Raw genomic sequence first — 19,191 nt, 5'->3', positions numbered from 1 at the left:
AGGCTACAGCACTGAGCCTGGAAAAATGGGGAGGATGGAGGGAGAAACTGAAGAGAAAGGAGCTCCCTCAACACACTCATAAGGATACTGCTGTCTGCAGCCTCCTTTGAGTTGTGAATGATACTGAGAAATAAAAGAGCTCTAGAAGCAGCTTATAAAAATAATTAGTGGCATGAAAAGATCTACAGATGGAAAGACACTGGAGAGGTCTAATGTATTTAATTTAGATATAAGGGCACAAGAAAGAGGTACACAAAGGAATGAATAGTACAGAGAGAGAATTCCGTGATTCTTTAATTATCCAGCTTTGTAATGCAAGAACAAGTGGGTATTCAGAGAAATTAAACTAATTCCAGAGAGTTCCCAAGCAATACACAGGTAACCAGCAGAGCTGCTGGCCATGTTTCATCACTAAGGCCAAGAATTTAGGAAGAAATTAAAAAAAAAAAAACAAAAAACACACACCCAGCTCAGTTAATAGTAGCATGTGCAATGACAGCAGAGTGAACAAACAACACATGAGAAGCTCATGCTGCAAAGGACCTGTCAAAGCCAAGCCTTCCTTCTCTGTGACAAAGCTTCATGTGTGGGCAGTTGCTACTACTTTTTACTAGAGTACTTCTTACACTTTGCTTGAACCATCTGCTACCAGCCACGATTTTCTGATCAAAACTATTTTTCTGAGTATTTGAGGATTGCCATTAGGCTCAAAGAAGAAAGAATATTCTTTCCCTCCCCTGAGCCCTCTCTCCTCAGCCTGCAGCACGCCATGCCTGGGATGGGAGGGAGCCTGCGCTGCTCCCTCCACTGTTACAGCAGAACACCAACATTGCCTGCCCTGTGCTGTTTCCATGGCCCTGCAACACCCCACAGGTGAAAAGAAAACCACGTTCTCCCCAGGGAAATGGGCAGAGGAGTCAATCCCGCACCATACCAGTGCCTGGGGAGCAGCACGGGGCAGAAGGGGCACCCTCAGCGCACCTCACGCCATAAGCACGGGGACAACTTTTACCTCCAGAGGGCAGAGAAACGCAAATGGAAACGATCCAGCTTGCTGTGTCTGCTCCGTATGCCCGGTCTTTTGACTGAGTTCCCTGGGAGAGGGAGGGAAAGCAAAAAAAAACCCCGAAACGATTGATGAGGGAGGCTTTGTCTGCCCGGACAATGAACTAGCGGCTGGCCGCCACAGGCCGCGTCCCTCCGCGCTTTGTTCCGGCCCCGCCATCAGCTGAGAGCCTCATCTGCCTCAGCAGCACGCCGTAATGATGGCAAGGGTTAAACACCACTTACACGGAGGTACAAAAGGCCAGCATCACTTCATGTGAGGCCAGACAGCTGGTTTGTATAATTCCAGTTTTCACAGAGCATTTTCTTTTCCAGTGCGTCCCGTTAAAAAAGCTTTTCCTCGTGAGTTAATTCTCTCACTGGAGAATGCCAGTGCAGCTCCAATTATCTCTCAGATAATCCAAAGCTAAATTCGCTGTCAAACTCAGACCTGGGATAAGACTTCAAGAGAAAAACTGTTATAAAAATACTCACCATTAAATCACTTAAAGCAGAGAGTTTGTTTTGTGTCTATCCTGTTGTGGTTTTTTTCCCCCCCAAAAAGCCTAACCACTCTATGTTTCTAGGAGTTTCCAGATAAGAACATCTGTTTTTAAATAATCTCAGTGCTACTTTGGAGTTTCTACATCTGACAATGACACAATCAGCTGCTTTTTATTAACTTATTTGTTTGTGCAACAGCATTGGTGAATGTTCATCCATTCATCGCTGCACATCAAGCAAGTGGGGCAGATCCAGTAGCAGGAGTGTTCTGTGCTTGCCAATTTTGGTATATCAGCACTAACTAGTAGCTGAATCACGCTTGCCTTGCCTGAGCAGGCATTCACTGAAGACAAACACATACACAGTTGCTTACTGAATCCTCTTTCCTCCACATTTTAACAGCTAAGAAGTGAACTAAAAGCATAACTCAACAGCAAGGCATTTAAGGTGCACCTGAATCCTCCTTCCCCTAACTCCCTGTCTCCAAGACTCTTTCAAGCCATGAAAAAATGCCCTTTTCCAGAGATACCCCTGTAACCATGAGTACAGGAAGGAGCTGATCAGTGAGAACTCCTGTAAACAGATGTTATGCTATCACACACAGCTTTGCAAGGCCTTGAAATACCATCCTAGAAGTCCTTGGAATTTCTCACAGTGTGAGCTAATACTGACTGCCAAAGAGCTGAGGGGAGGGGGCAGAGCAAAGCAGTCCCCTAATTTGATAACATGCTATATGACCTTCACCTCAGCCCACCACTTGACGCCTTTGGCACATGACTCTCCTGTCGAGAATGGATGGAGGACACTGGGCATCACTTCAATTCACAGGACAAAGAGCAGGAGCAATAGTGAGACTCACAGGTGCAGGGTGTGCCACAACAGCCCTCAGGAACCAAATTTAACAGTTTCACTTCAATTTTGTACAAGGGAGAAAGCCCCTTTGCTGCACTCAGTCTGACTGACAAGCAATCTTCCCTGAAAGTCTTCCTAATGGCTCAGACCAGTGGACTTGATGCCTGTCCTTTTAGAGGGTAAATGAAAAAGCATGGTCCTTGAAGCTTTTAATCATGGCACCTCAAGCTCTTAAATGCTTCAAAGACTGGACTATAGAGGGGCACATGGAAGAACCAGAAAATCCCATAGAGTCCAGTCTGATTTCTGCAACTATATATATTCTGTAACTACCCCTTTGACAGCACTATTCTATCTGATCTGATTTTGACTTTTTGGAATGAGTGGAAGTGGACAAGCTGCTTGGCCGCTGTGAAGATGTTGTGCATGATGGAGCAAGGGGGTGTTTCACTCAAAGGCAGGTCTCAATTTGTCCTACAGTGCCCAATGATCTTACAAGAAGATTGCACACAGTTTTGAAATGTCTTGACCAAAACTGTTGCTGTCCCTGCTGGAAACAAAAGCACCTTGTAATCATGCCATAAACCAAGAAGTTTTATAACAAGCCCTCTCCTCTACCAAACTGCCACTGTAAATAGAAGAATGGAGATCTCCACCTCCACTAAAATGAACAAAGCTGTAGATCTGGGTTTAAAAGGTAAGGGGGATATGATTACACTTTACAAGCCACCTGCAGATCTTGAGTAAACTACTATTTAATTGAATCATTCTTCTGAAATTTTCTTTAAAGAAAAAGAAAGATACTGACTCATTATGGTTTCTTTGATCCTTTCCAACAAGTAATGAAACAAGTAATTTTCCTTCCATGGGTCCTCCCCTATTTGCTCCCTGAAGTGTCAGCCTGCTCCAGGAGACTGTCCCTGCTTGTGCCATAACACTGCTTATCCTGCCTATTGTCTCTGTTAAAGATGCTACAGTTATGATTAAACTACTAATGAGGTATGTCTACTGCCATGGGTGGGTAAATCATGTCTACCAAGGCACAGCAAAGAACAACCACATCAGGGCATTGCTTGTGACTTCCCCAGCATTTTGGGAAGGGGCTGACTTCAAATACACCCTGTTGTGTCCACATACCCTCAGAAATAACAATCAAACCTAATGTTGTCCAAATCCCTGTTACGCTGGAGCATCTCTTTCTTGATAGACTTCATACTTAAATGATCATTTAAATATTCTTCTGCATTTGCATGATATCTACACTCCCTCTACGCTTGTGAATTACACAGGAAAAGCTAACAGTAGTTTAATAATACACTAAGGTGATGGTAACAAAAGTGAAGCTACAGCTTTCCATAACATTAGATTTACTTTATTAAGCTTTTAATACTGCAAGAGATTAACAGTGACAGATTCTCTTGTAGAGTAGCAAAAGCAATTGCAATTCTTGCAACTTTCACATTAATCACATTTAAACATGCTGCTAACAGATGGGCATCATGGAGTGCTAGGTTTCTCACAAGTCAGTACTAACAAAAAGAATGTCTAAGAGATCTTGTGGCTTCTGCAGTTCAGAGGGATTGTATATCCAGGCACCTTGTTATTGTTTTCGTTGCATATTATCTAGGATTATTAGAAAAGCTCAAGTTAAACAGAGGACAGACTTCAGCATACGTGAGCAGGAAGGGAGAGGAAGGGGGGCAGAAAGAGTAAAAACAAGACCACCCACACAAAGTTCCTCTAAGTCCACATTTCACATGCATGATCAGGATTTTTCCACTACACAGGGCAAGCACTAGGTTCTGCAGTGCAACTTTTCCTCTGACCCTACTACCTGCAAAAACATTTCCCCAAAGCCCAGACACAAGCCCAAGCTGTGAAAAATGAGCTGCCAGGCTCAAACCTGGCTGGACAGAGAATGACAGTCTGTCCTCCCTCCCCTTTCATTAGTGCAGATGTCAGGTTCAGGTGCTCTCCCAGCTTTTTGACCAAAGCTGGGAGAGCACCTGAAGAAAACCAGCGTTAGAACTTGGCACCCAGATAGAACATAGATGTTTAATAAACTTCCCAGGACTGTTTTTTAATTAAACCAAGTCCCAAGGTAAAACCTCATCTTTACATGACTGTAATTAACCAGGACAAACTGTCTGTAACATAAGAAAGCTCAATCTCCTCTACGAGCCAGACCTCAAAAGAAAGACTGGCAATTGCAAACTCAGCCCAACCTAAGGTTAGTCCTCACAGAGTAAGGCCTGCAGATCTCCTCATTTCCAGCCTGCAAGGACTCCTGCTTGCTGAAAAGTAAGACTGGAGAATCCCACCTGGGGATACTGCCTTCATATGGCACCTGAAAGCATTTGCCCACGAAGGACAGAAGCATTCCTGATGTGGAAGGGTCTCAGCCTTGCAGATTGCCTGTCATTTACAAAACAGGTCTGTGTGTCGTGGATCTACCACCCCACAACCCAACTTGCTCTTACTGCTTGTGTGATAACTCCTCTGAGAGGAAGGATGTGCTGTCACTCTGCCACAGACCTGAGAAGAGAGTGACAAAAAGCCTGTGGCAGTACCCACTTCACACTGTGACATTCATAGAACTTAAGGGACTCATCTGGACTAGAAACTTCCTCTGCTCAAGAGTGAAAGACAGGCTCACCTTTGAACAGAATGGATGGCCGAAAGTTTAGAGTGCTAAAACTTGGTGATCTGAATGGCACTAACAACCTCCCCCTAAGCTGTCATGAAAAGTCAGTGGATGAATCCAGGTCCCCTAGGCAGTAGCATTTTAGCCGCTGGATCCTCCTTCTCAGTTCCAGCCTGCAAAACTAAACATTCCCACCTCACTCAAGAGGAGTAAAGCACCTGGATGGGTCTGAGTCTGCTCTACACAGCTACCAACCACTGACTGACAGCAGCAGAGTCCACCTAAAAGTTGTTTGCTGTGTTTCCTCATAAACCAGTTCCAGTGTCCACAACGTGCTTGGCCAGGACCACACTGACATGGGGCTTCCAGGGAGCAGAATTCACATGATACTCAAAACTGACCACCATGACTCCAAAACACAGCAGAAAAAAGGCTGTACAGATATGAAAGGAAAATTCAGGTGAGCTTCCACAAGCTCTACAAATTTGTAAAATGTTCCTGTAATGCTATCAGGGCACAAAGTAGTAGAAAGAAGTCTGTATTATGTCAATGAAAATAATATTGGTATATAATTCAGCATCCTCATACTCAAGGAATATGATCTGAAAGGAAAAACAGGAATTACTTTGACACTGGAGATGTAAATTGGACAAAGAAATATTGCATTATCAGCCAAAGTTTGTCTCAGTCAGCTCCAGCCTTCAATGCTAGAGCACTTAATTATGCTATCCAACATTCAGCTCTAGGGCTCTGTCCATCTGGCTCACGCCACTAGAATCAAGAAGCTACAGAAGAGCAGACTGCAGCAAACAAGGTCAGTATGTGCCAACTTCTGTAGAGACATATTTAACAAGCACAAGGTTGGACTGTCTCAAAAGGGAGCAAAGGCACAGGAGACACTTCTTTGTGAAAACAAATACAACACTTTAGTGCATCTGCAAATGACACTGTATCACAGAATCACAGAATGAACTAGGCTGGAAAAGACCTTTTGAGATTATCAAGTCCACCCTATGACCCAGACTTGCATCACTTTACCTGCCACTTACCCATCTGTTTTCCTGGAAGATTTTATTTCATTAACTTGGCTTTTCTATGTTTTAATTTTATTTTTCAACCTTTGCTGTAATATAGCAGGGGCAGTTCATTCAAAAGCAAAGTTTTTACTCTTGCAAGTATGCAAGTACCAAACAGCAGAATTTCCACATCCCTAAGCAAGATGTATCTCAATGCTGATCACCCATTACATGCAGCAGAAGAGTTTCCATCAACAACATCACAATCTCTGAGTCCAAACTTATCTTCCATTGAGAGAAGGAGGGAATGGGAAGGAAGTGAACTCAACCATGAGATGCTTTTGGATGAAGATACAAAGTCAAAACAAGCAAAAAACAAGATACATCAATTACCTTCAATTTTTACCTATGTAATGAGAGGTGGAGTACTAAATATTTTCTCTCATTTGACCAGTTTGCTGCTAATGTCACTGTAAATTTCTTCTCCCGTTCATCAAACTTTCCTAATCCCAGTGACCAATACGACCTTGTCCAGTCTCTCCACTGGTCTTCTTCCATTATCTAGATAAGCATTTCTTTCTGTGTATACATATATGTGTGTGTGTGTGTACACAAAGTTGTTCCTCCTCTAGTGACACACAGAATTTTGAGGAAGAACCTCTTGTTTTTCTTCCTCATTGAGGAAAACCTATTTCAATTGTCATTCAAAAAGGTCTGCACAAAAATGGGCACACTTACTTATTTTATGGTGGTAGAACCTTTTAGTCTCACAGTCCAAGATGCTGCTTATCAAGACAGATCTAAAGCCAAATGAGACTCAGAAAGGAGTCAGCCTGAGCTATGATATTTTACAGTTCTTATTTTCTTTAACTAATTGCCATTATACTGGGTTCTTAGGAACAGGCAGATAAATGAAAGATACTTTTAATCTACAGTAATAATTTGTGTTAAGTTCCACTTGGACAATTTCATAAATGAATAGTCACATTATAGCTGCTAAATGTAGCTGTAACCCATTCACTCATTTACAGACGCAGCACTTCTCAAATACAGGTGTTCATTTTCATATGTGCCTGTAGGCACATGATTTTATTGTTGGATCTGAAAGAGAATCATACTCTAAATTTTGGGTGTATTGACAGAGGTCCCTAAAAATATTTACAGCACAAACTGGGTAAATACCCTAGGTCATACTTCAATCTGGATGCTGATTCACATCAGCTAACAGAGATCTATAATTAATGATAAAACTTCAGGTGAGCCTCCTACTCTCCCTTAGGAGGGTTTTGTCCAGAGCACAGCTTATCCAACCTCTGTCTTGGCACTAAGACTAAATCAAGCCTGTGGCAGCTGTAACAGAGGCCTAAAAATACTACTGAAGTAATGAAGTAGTGATACTTATTTTAGAATATTAGCAGAGTAATGATTGCCACAAAATACACTTCAGCTACAGTGCAATTTGAAAGTACAGGAACTTAAACCAGTGCTTTTAATGAGTGCATTTACAACATCTATTAAAAGCAGGTTATGTTTGGGGGAGGGGAATAATTACATCTTTGCAGGTAGTTTATTAACTGAACAAGACAGCACCACATTAAAGATAATCAATGGCGAATAAACCACAGTTGTAAAAATTAATACTGTTCATTCACACCATGAAGGGAGTGAGGGGGTGGTGTCTGTGCTATTAAGACAAAAGTAAAAGTATAGCCCTGTGAAACCACCATGAGAAGAGGAGCAAAGGATAGGATGGCACAAAATGAAAGTCAGTCAAAGCGTTAAGTTTCAAAAAAAAAAAAACAATATTGAAATTGAAAAGAAATAATCAGCAATTCTGGAGGGGAAAGAGGAATATGAACAACCAGTTTTGCAAACAGTGGTACTAATGAAGCCTGGTTTTCTCCAGCTTTCATGCCATGCAAAGACTGACTTTCACACTGAATTAAATGTGAGGTCCAACTGGAGCACTTTTTTTTATTAGATCGGAACATTTATATAGGATTCCTTCCCCAGTGAATTTTCTAGTTTCTAATAAAGAACAAGACCTTCCTCCAAATGCAGTAGGAATAATCTGTCCTCTCCTTTACCTGGCAGCCTCTTTTATGATTTCTACATTGTGGCAATGTAGTTGAAATTGTAGCTGAGTAACAAATATAAAATTCCTGAAAGGCTGGTGTGAGATACCAGCACACCTACCCCCTTCCCTGCTATACACACAGAATGTGCTATTCCTTAATACTTGTTTTGGATAAGAAACAAGGCTAAAACAGTGCTGCCAGAATAATCCAGCTTATGGGGAAAATTTGTCTTTGGGTATGCTAACCGTGTGCAAGGCTTCAGGCAATTTTCTGCAGAGACCAAGACCTCAGGTTCCTGCAGCAATACTTGTTGCAAGGAACAGTCAACGCAGGAGGGGAGATGAGATCTCCTCAGTGTGCTGAGACAGGAGCCTCTGTGATGATTTTAACTGCTGGGGTAGAGGATGGCCAGAGGAGCTGAGTTTAGTACAGCCTGAGGCAGAAGAACCAATCAGAAGTGGGTTTGAAGCATGAGAAAGTCATCCCCCCCAAAAAAATACAAGAAAGAAAAAAAGCTTGCATTAAAAATTTGGTCTGTGCAGAGCTATGCAGTTTCCAGGGTTAAGGCTGGGCATGTGAAAGTCAGTGGTCAATCCATGATATATGATTTCTTTTCTTAGAAATTAATTAAGATACATCTCCCGACTCTCCTCCTGTATACAACACTTAACCGAATACCACTTCACCAAAGAAAAGACCATGCCTATGACAAGAACTAGCCCTCTTTTTCCTGCAAGTAAATAAACTTCACAGGGGAAAACAACAAAAAAAAAAACCAACCAGGGAAAAAAAAAAAAAAAAAAAAAAAAAAAAAAAAAAAAAAAAAAAAAAAAAAAAAAAAATCTGGGTAGTATCCATTCTTTGGACTTACTCTGATTTGCATGGTAAGCATTAAATCATAATTAATCTCTTGTTTCACTTAAAATTAAATCACCCCTTATCATAGATCACTAGATCACTAAGTACTGGATGCAGTGAAACATGTATAGCATCTTAAAAAAGTTTGCCTCTGAGCATCACAGCGAGTTACTGCTGCCTATCTTGAATTTCATCATCAAGAAGATCTGATTTCTGCAATCATGGACATGGCTTCTGAAGAGAACAATGCTTGGCAATGCCTTTTTGGGAAAGAAAAAAAAATCAGGCAAAATTGAGCATGCACAGAGAGCCCAGTTTTGCCTTTAAAGCAGTTCAAAGCCTCTGAACACACTGGAATTTTTCAGTGCACCTTACATATTCTGCTCCTAAAAATGACCCAATTCTGTAGCCACTGATACACACATCTTCAAGAAGGATTAGCACCTTTTTCCCCCAGCTCACCCTCTGTCCAGGTCAACTTAAAAGTCTGTTCAAACATTGTCAAGATAACAAAAACACTTTGAGAAGGCAGGGAAAAAAGCTGCAGAGGCCCGAAGATTCTGTGCATATTTATAGCACAAACACATGCTCATTCCCCTTAATCACATGCACACTTTCGCAAAACGTCTCCTCCAAACTTTCTCAGGGACTCGGTCTGAGTGGCTGTAGTTCAAAGTCCAACTGCCTTGGCAGCTGAAAAGAAAGAGAAAACCATGGTGGCTTTGTAAGAATTACAGTGATCTTATTAAAAAGTATGTCACTCTCTGCTGGGACTTAACATGGCAGTGCCACGCAGCACTCATTGAACTGAGCAGCATTTCAAGCACACAGCTCCCGGCATAATAAGACTACAGGCTTAATTAGGTTCCTATCAGTATTGCTTTTTTCCTGCCTTCAGCCAAGAAGGTATAAGAAAAGATTGTCCAATACAGATACTGCAATTTAAAGTCTCAAGTTAAGAACACAGTGGGTGTATATCTACTATAAAATCTACCCTAAAAACATGCCAGTTGTTAAACTAAGCAGTGCATTAGAAGCAGTTAGATATAATGAGAATGTAAATGGAAAGTATTCTAGAGAGATATTTCAGCTAAAAACAGCATACACACTATGCTATCTTTTATTTTAATCATGCTTTAAGCCCTGCCTTTTTGAACTTTTTATAAATTCTGCTATCTCCCTCTGCAGTTACTTACATATTGGTATATAAATTCAAAGACGAGAAGCAATTAGGAATGAAGGGAAGACTCCCTCTCTTGATGCTAATACATCAAAGGAAGTGAAAAAAACCTTCCCCCCTCATAGACACTGGGTAACACAGAGAGTTTCTGCTCTTCACAGCCTAATAGCTCAAGTAGTTCCAATCGAGAGTCTGATGTCAGCCTCTGATTACATGGAGATGCCAAGCGATTGGAAAGAGCGGCTTTTGAGAAATCCCAGCTCTCTGACTCCGGCGACCACGCAACCTTGCAACAATGCATTTAAAACACACACATGTATTACTCACATCAGCTGGTCGTATTTTTTCCCCACTTTGAGGTTACAACATTGCTATTAAGAGTTTCCAGGGGTATCTGCTTGATTTAGGTACATGTTTGAAGGAAATGTGTCAGATCAGGGGCTTTTTTAAACAGCTGTCCCTCCTCTGCACCCGATCTCTTTTACTGTCCAGTTTGGAGAGAGGAAGAACCAGGTGCTGCCTTTAAACAGACACACTTCAGAAGTCTGCTTTTGTCTGAATGGAGAAGAAGAGGTTGGAACTGACTCATGGCAGGGATCAGTAAGGACTGTTCCCATTCTTTTTCTGCACCTTTGCACATCTCTGCCAGATCAGCCTGATGCGATCCTCAGAACTGAAGCCTTAGAACAGGTAAACCTATGTAAGAAATGCCAACAAAACCTGATTCTGCTGATTCAAAACAGCAGCTGAGTGGCATCCTGAAATTGGGTATTTATATTTCCTTCTTGCAAGTCCTTCCCTCAGTCCAAGGACATTTGAGAACTGTGCAAGAGTTTTTTGGAAACACTCCAGGCCCTTAATCTTTCAAAAAGGAAAACGACCATCTCTTATGCATCTGAATCAACAGGTGAATGACCTCCCCACACCCTCAGCAAGTTACCAGAGTCCATTTATTTCTTAATCACCTTATCTCCCCTGTATGAGCAGGGAAACTAACCAAAAGTAGGAATGACTCCATTGATTTCACTGGAACATCCATCTTATGTTTCTTTATGAACACAAACATTATGCTATTAAGGCTTTTAAATAGAAGCATGGAGTTTTAAAAGGGGCTGTAGGAAGAATTTCTGCTAAACCATTAGATCCACAGTAAGTTCATGTCTCTTACAGGTCTGGTTCTATTTTCTCTGCAGCTTTGCTCCTGTGTAAAGGAGACCTTATTGGTTTTAAAGGAGCTAAAACATTTCCAGCAGAATTTCTAATAAGCCCACTGGAGACTCTTGCTTGGCCCTTGAGCATGAGCCAGAAAGAAGCTGCAGTAACTACTATGATATTACACAGCTGTGTAGCTGCAGTGAGGTGGAAATCAAGCACTGAATGATTTTTGATATGTTTTTTTAACTGGCAGGCTCTCCATCTAGCAACAAAATCCCCAAACATTCAAACCTGGTACATTAGCTTAAGTACTATTTGTGGAATGATAAGCAAGGGGCTATAGAACAGGCAAAGGCTTTCTGAGCTACACCAGTGGAAGACCAAGAAAATTACACTCAGCAAAACTCTAGAAGATTTACACTGTATAACAGGGAATGGCTTTGGAGGAAAACCACTGCTTTCTGTTTTTCATCTGTTACCAGGCTGTGCCAGACAAAGTCTAGTGAGTCTACCTGAGCACTGAGCTCTCAGAGCCTTTCCAATGAGCATCTCACTGGCCTTGGCAGGACAAAGGATTTTACACTATGCTTTTATCTGCAAAGAGACCAGAGTCTGCATTCCACAAGCTAACAGGACTGAAAGTGACAACCCCAGCTTTCAAAAAGTTACATCTCTGCCAAAGCCACCTGACAAATTCCATCCCATTACCTTTTATCACATACTAAATGCATGCGAAACAAATACCTCAAGCAAAGGCTCTGAATGGTTGTGTTCCTGTGTTAAAGGTCTTCTATCACCATGTTGTAAACAAAGATAAGGCATTTTTCTGCTAAATGACACTACTCTAGCTAATGGTGCTCTAACAATGTTAAGGTAAAGTGGGGATGGGATCCTTAAATGAGCAGGTTTTTCTTCCTCTGTCCCTTTGTTGTTCTGACAGCAGTAAAGGTAAGAAGGAAAGCCCATGCTTTGGCCTCCCTCTCCTTTCCACTCTGATAATGTGCCATCAGTCCTCTGCATTTAGAAGAAACCATGCACTGAGGAAATTCTCCAACATTCCCACAGCCACAGCTTGGGTTATTTACATTCATGGGCAAACTACAGGCAAGTGTACCAGAGAGGTGAGTTCTGTAACACAAATGAGTACACAGTGACCAGCACAACACCAACAAACCAAACCTGGCAAGTAAAGCCAAAAGCCGATCTCCTTTTCCAAAAGGGCAAGTGAAGAGGTTGTGTCGTTCCATTTGGGCAGGTAAAGGAAACAAAACTGAAAGTGATGGATTACTATATCCAGTGTACAGCTGCTTTTCTTTGGAGGTTTTATTCTGCACCCAACAAAGACTTGCCAATTAATATAATTTCAGTGTACAAAGGGTGCTCTGAATACATCCTCTTGCTTCATGCCCCCCAGGTTACATTAGTGTGCACGTCTAAAAGTGTAACTTCCCTCACACTTAGACAGGCTCACTAACTATAAAGGACAATAATACAAAGTTAAAGGTAGCTAGGAATCTCTTCTGTTTTGTCTCCAGCAGTATCTGAGATATTTTTGCATAAATGTATCCAACCCATGGAGATGCACCTCAGTACTACAGAAAATCCATACAATGAAAATTGCACTTTGAATCTCAAGGCTCTTGAGAACCTGAGATAAAGTGCAATACTTATCTTCCCAACATGGATACTTTTTTTCATTCAAGATGCATCTACTCTTAAGGTCTTATGTACCTCCCTGAAGATCTCTGCATGGATGCTCACCAATGCTAAGCCTAGGATGGCCTTACAATGCAACTGAATTCTGAGATGGAAGCATGACAATTTCTTGATTACATTTCAACAGCAATTGAGACTTCAGCACATTAAGTCAAGGAGGAGGAGGTGCATTTTCTGATGAGCTTTGGCTCCAACATATGCTTTGTAAAAATGTTAGGATTGTGGCAGAAAATACATGAAAACCTTATAAGGGATTAAACATTTCCCTGCAGCACTCAAAACCCAAACAGAAAAGCATTATATCAGTGTGGTTAAAAGCCACACTAACAAAAACCCCAAACCAAACAAAATCAAACCAAAACCACCTAAAAAGCGCAAGGAAAGGGACTAAGAGCAAGAGTGAAACTTGCCAGGCTGTTCTCAGTAGCCAACTTCAATCAAACAGAATACACTAATGCAAAGCCTAAAATTATAAATAATCAGTTCAGAGCTGTCTTTTTTATCTCAATACTGACACTTCAGGAAAAAAGAAAATCCTACAGAGGAGCTCACTGTAGAGCTCCAAGGGCCTCTGAAGAGCAGAGTAACACGGGAGATCCCCACACTTGGAAGCAGCTGCATCACTAACTTAGCAAATAGCAAAATCAGGAATGGAAAAGTGGAGCAATGAAGATACAGCAGGCAACTTCTGGAAACCATACAGCTTTTAAAAAGATTGGCTACTGGTAACACATTGATGCTTTTGAAAAAAGTCTGGAATGTGTGGAATTCTCTGGGATGCCAGGGTGCAAAAAGGATCTCATTAGCTAGGGCTTTCAAAATCTGCTGCCCGGTTGTTGCCTATTATTCACAAAGCAAGATGACTTACATCATCAGTTTCTGTAAAGTACAATATTCCACTTAAACTGCCAGATCTCTAGTCTCCTAGACTGAGAAATCATCTTTCCAAATAACCATGGAGGCACTGAATCCCAAGTCTACACACTAGTCCAGCACTTCTATGTTTCCATATTACCAAGATAATCAAGCACCTAATAATAAAACTGGGCAGTACCACACTGCTCAGTCCTCTTGCTGCCAACAAGAAAACTCTAAGCAACATCCAGACTGACAACAATCATGTTATTCCCACATGGTTCTGCCTTAGAAGCAGACCCTGGAACTGCTCACGATGAAAAGCAGTGGAGTGGCAGAAGGGCAAAGTAGTTAGTTCAGGAGCTGAGCAGGAAAGCATTTCTCACCATTGTTTCTTTTACATTCAGAGGACAGGAAAGGATTCATATTTGCAAGATGCTGGCTGGCCAGAGGCTTAAAAGAAAGATGAAAGGACAAGCAGCATCTGGGGAGGCAGAGGCAAGGGACCTTGAGTTTTTGAAGATGACCTGCTTGCAACTGCCCAGAATCCATTCTTTATTATGCCTAACAAAGTTTTCCAATCACACAACAGTGACAAAAACAAAGGGCAACACATAGGTAAATACCTTTACCAGTAGCTTAGTAGAAGACTTTAAATACTTTTCTTAAAGCAGAGTATACACATACTTGCAAATGTTCACCATTGCAACACCAACAGAGCTGAGAATGTTAAGGCCCCATGAAAATGACAGCAGTAGTGCTAAGCATTACTGGAAAAATGCCAGTTTTAATTAATTTTAATTCTTTGTTAATATTCCCTGAATCCAACATAGATGTTTTACTATAGTGATACATAATTTTCAGTATAATATACAACATTATTGTATTATATGCAAAACTGTAAAACTGTAAAAACTGTAAAACTGTATTATATGCTATTTTCAAGAGAACTCCTTTCCTGCTCCCCTTCCCCTTGGTATCATCTCTACAATTGCCAAGGAATGGTATTCTAGGCAAGGAATGCCCCTCTAACCACTGGCTCCAATAGCTCTTGAGATGACATTAGCCCATAATTTCCTTTTCCTAATGCAGCCTGAGTGTTCACAGGGAAATCTCAGAATACAGCTGGCTTATGAGGCCTGGAGAAAAAGACCTTCCATTGTCACAGCTCAATATCTGGGGTGTGTCCAGCAGCATTATTCTCAAATCACTGTACTGCATTTGAAGTTGGAATATGAAGAATGTCTCACTATGGCAAGATAGGCTCGTAGTTTTAAACTGAATACTTGAAAAACTTGTGGCTGGGCTGCACTGTCCTGGTGTTAACATCCCAGTACATGGTGTCTCGGTCAATGCACCAATAAGCCCAGCCCCTCCAGACTCATAATATGTAATAAATTCAATGCAGCCATTACAGTCATGCCATGGGTGGGGTCGCTGCATGCCTGTCACCAGCTTGTTCCTTGTGGTTGTGAGTCCAAACCTCCAGCCAGTTCTGAATTATTCTTAGATGTGTCATTTGGGCTGGACAGCCATAAGACAGCCCTGAGGCTATCCCATCATTTCTGTGCTCAACACAGGAGATAGAAATCAGTATGCCTTAATGTGATGCTGATTAGGTCCTGGGCAGATCTGTGACCACCTGCGATTGCTCTCTTGGTTTCAAAAAAACAACTGGGTGTAGTAACTTGAGTGTAATACTTTCAGGAGTGAATTATGTAGGCACTTCATGCATAAAACAAACATTAGCATAGTCTTGCTGAAAGGAATAATGAAGGAGGAGGCGTCAGCCCAGAGAGGAGAAAGCACACTATCATTATACACTACAGGGAAGATGGGCAGCTCCCTGCCAGGCAGTTTTATCTGTCCCTCAGGAACAGTGAGCGGTCCGGAGGCCAACGGGAGGTATTGCTCTCGGGGTGTATGGATTTTGGGGGAATGTGAGGAGATAATGTGTAGAGTGGTGCTGTTCAGCTCTGGGTCTCAGCTGAGATGTTCAGATGCAGCACTATGCAAATGCAGCTCTGTTGATCCAACACTGGAGGGGGAATAAAAGCAGCCAGAGGAGGCAAAGAAGTTGACTGTTCCTGTTCGTTGGATTGTATCGAGGCTTTTACCTTCAGGGAAGATGTGGTGCAGCGCTGCATGGAGAGAAGTGATGAGGACAGGGAGGTGTGCTTTGAGCAGCTGTACAGCTGCAGGCAAGACACACACCTACTGGAGGATGGGTGGGGGCAAAGCCCAGCGTTGTGGAGGATCCCTTGGCTGACCAGACCTAGGGACACCTGCAGATCTATTGGAGGCACTGTGCTGTATACAAGAGGAAGGAGGAACAGCTGGCAAACACAGGGAAGATTGTGACCAAAAATTTCTCCCCTCTTAAAGAGAGAAGGATTTAAGAGAAAAACAAACACTAAAAAAAATTTATCATCACAGGGATAAAGCCAGACTCTCTAATTAAGCAGATGACATAACTGTGCTGTAATATCAAGATTTTACTCTGTGATTTGCAAACAAGCTGCACTTGCACAATCCAGAAAGAAAAAAGCCATACAGATTAGAACAGCTAAGCTCTCTCTCACTTACATAGTATATACCCACACTTACTCAGCTCAAAAGACCTACAGATGAGAATGTGATACGAGGAGTTTCATTTCCTCAGACAGTTCCCTCACTAGCCCAGCCAAGCCTCCTTCTCACTGCAGTTTCCAATCACAGCCAAGCACTCTGCTCTGATTACACACTCATCCTGAAACCACAAAAAATCTCCCTCGGTCTCATCTATGGTTGATGCACATTAATACATCCCCAGCAAAGTCACTGCCACTGTACAGATGCTGAGTATGCAGCTTAAATACCGTTGAACACTTAAGGCTTGATTCTGTTAATCAGGACAGCTTCACTGATCCTACAAGAGTTGCGTATATTCCACAAAGCTCCAAAGGGGAGAAAATCCAAAGCACAATTTTTTAAATGGCATATTTATGAAAAACACCTAGAAGAAGGTCTTACTTATCCTGGTGCAAACTCACTTTGCTGTACTTAGTGGAGCTACTCAGGATTTAGAGGAGTACAGCAAAAGGCAAAAACTAAGTCAAATTCTCCTTTCAAGCCACTGCTTTTGCTGAAACAGATACTGAAAGGTTAGAACCAATACCAATCTCTGCTACTCCAGACTTCCAACCCACAGCCCTATCTATCAAAAAACCCCACGTATCCACAAGTGCTTGGGAAGCGTATGCACCACCGAGAGTAAAAAATCTTTACACTGCTGTGAACACGAGCCATATTCAGCAGAAATCAGCAGCTGTTAGGACTACAGAGCTTTTCACTGCTTTTATAGTTTGGGTGGAGAAGAAACAGGATTCAAGCACTGCTCATAACACAAGTTCTATATTGCCTTGATCTTTATCCTCCTCCCCCTCCTCCACCCTCCCCTCTTCGCTCTTCAGGGCCACTCTTTAAACAGAAAGAAGTCATTAGCCAAACTTCCCTTATTTTATGGCCCCGACAGTTAGGTAACGACGAAGCAGTTTTATTATTTCTACTAAAGAGCGTTCCATCGGGAATACAGAGACACTTCTAAGGGGAAGATATCTGTCGGGGAAGGGGGACAGGCCGGCAAAGGCAGAAAACCCAAATATGCCAGAGTGCGACGGATCATCTCCATCAGTCCCGGCGCCCAGCTGACAGACCTCGTCCCCCTCCCTGGCCAAACCCTTGGCTGCAGAAGATGCGTCCCGAGAGCCCCGCCAGCCAGCTCCTTACGTAAGGCACAAACCACTGACATCATCCCTCCCGCCGGCATCGCCGCGGCGCCCAGCAGCGCCCGCAGACCCGACCCGACCCGCGCCCGTTCCCTTCCCACTCTGCTGCCCCGCCAGGGCTCCTTTCCCACCGACTCTGGCCCCAAACTTTGCACGACAGGTTGCCAGGGGATGGCTTTCCCCGCCGGGCGCCCAGTGCTGCGGTGCGCTCCATCCATCCCGCGGTGCGCCCCATCCATCCCGCGGTGCTCCCCATCCATCCCGCATTCCGTGGTACTTACGCACTGCCTCCTGCTTGGGGTCGAGGCCGCGCACGGCTCCCTGGAGGCCGGCGATGCGGCCGTGCAGCGCCCGTACGCGGCGGTGGGTACCCTGGATGTCAGCCTCGACCTCCTGGAAAAGGGTGCAGGCGTGCCGGGCCACGTCGGAGAGCTGTCGGAGGATCCGCGACAGGGCTACGTTGCTGACCGAGCAGAGGTCCAGCACCATCAGCACCGCTGCCGCCTCCCTCTCCCCGCCGCCAGCCGCCTCGGCGCCCTCGCTCGCCGTTCCCGGCTCCTCCGGCGGCGGGTCCCGCGGCGGCGGCGGCGGCTCCGCGCCCCAGCTCTCCTCCAGCACGGAGGCGGCGGGCTGCCGCCGGCACAGCCGCTGCGGCTCCACGGTCCGCTTGGCGAAGGGCATGGCCGAGCCCTCGGCCGGAGCTCTCCCGGGCTCCCGCGGGCACTGGCGGGGAACGCTGCCCTCCTCCTCCTCTTCCTCCTCCTCGTCCTTCTCCTCCTGGCCGCCGCCGCTCCTTGCCCGCCGCCGTCACTCGCGGGCGGCCGCCGGCGGGCGGCTCATCGCCTCGCTCCCTCCCTGCCGCCGAGCATCCGCCGCCGCCGCTGCCGCTGCGGGGAGCCGGGGCACATCCGCGCCGCCTCGCTCGCTCGCTCGCTCGCTCGCTCGCTCTCACGCCGTCCCGCTCCGGCGGCGGGTGTGAAGGGGCGGCCCGAAAACCCGGAGACAGGAATCTCACGGCCGCGAGGAGGAGCGAGCCGCCGAGCCTCCCGCCCGGGCGAGCGGCGGGGCGGGGGCGGCCGCGGGGAGGCGCTGCGGGGCGGCCGCGGAGCCGGTGCGCGGGCGGCGGAGGCAGCGGCGGCCCCTGCCGGGCTCCGGGCACACGCTGCCTCCTCGGGCCGGCCCAGCCCGTCTCCTCTCCGGGGGCAGCACTGCTCAGGTGCGCAGGAGAAAGAGAAGCTGTTTCGAGGGGCAGAAGGGAACCCGAGTCAGCAGGGCCCCAGTGCTGCGGGAGGGTGGTGCCCGCCCACTGGTGTCACCTCCTGGGGCACGGCGGAGGTTGTGGCACTCCCTGAAGTCAGGTGCATGCACTTGGGCACCGGCTTCTTAGGAAGTGTCGGGGAAAGCTGGGTTCCCGTCAGACGAGGAGCGCTGCTTCTGACGCAACACAGCTCAGCTTGCGTGCATACACTTCTGAAAGGTGAACGTGCCTAACAAGCAGGCATGAAATTTGAACACAAACTCT

General features: G+C 44.5%; 1 protein-coding gene across 1 annotated transcript in view; it reads right to left on the bottom strand.

Moving 5' to 3' along the window:
- The window catches only part of NHS (NHS actin remodeling regulator), a 244,493-nt gene extending 226,019 nt beyond the window's left edge, over positions 1 to 18,474 (bottom strand). Inside the window, exon 1 of the mRNA XM_041472488.1 lies at positions 17,951 to 18,474. Coding sequence (XP_041328422.1) covers positions 17,951 to 18,350 — 400 coding nt within the window. The 5' untranslated portion in view covers positions 18,351 to 18,474. The remainder of the gene's footprint in view (positions 1 to 17,950) is intronic.
- Positions 18,475 to 19,191: the final 717 nt, after the last annotated feature.

Source organism: Pyrgilauda ruficollis, unplaced genomic scaffold (genome assembly GCF_017590135.1).
Source record: "Pyrgilauda ruficollis isolate IOZ18807 unplaced genomic scaffold, ASM1759013v1 scaffold29, whole genome shotgun sequence".
In the NCBI taxonomy this organism is placed as follows: domain Eukaryota; kingdom Metazoa; phylum Chordata; class Aves; order Passeriformes; family Passeridae; genus Pyrgilauda; species Pyrgilauda ruficollis.
The sequence above is the reverse complement of the archived record's forward strand: the minus strand, read 5'-3'. Positions and strand labels throughout refer to the sequence as shown.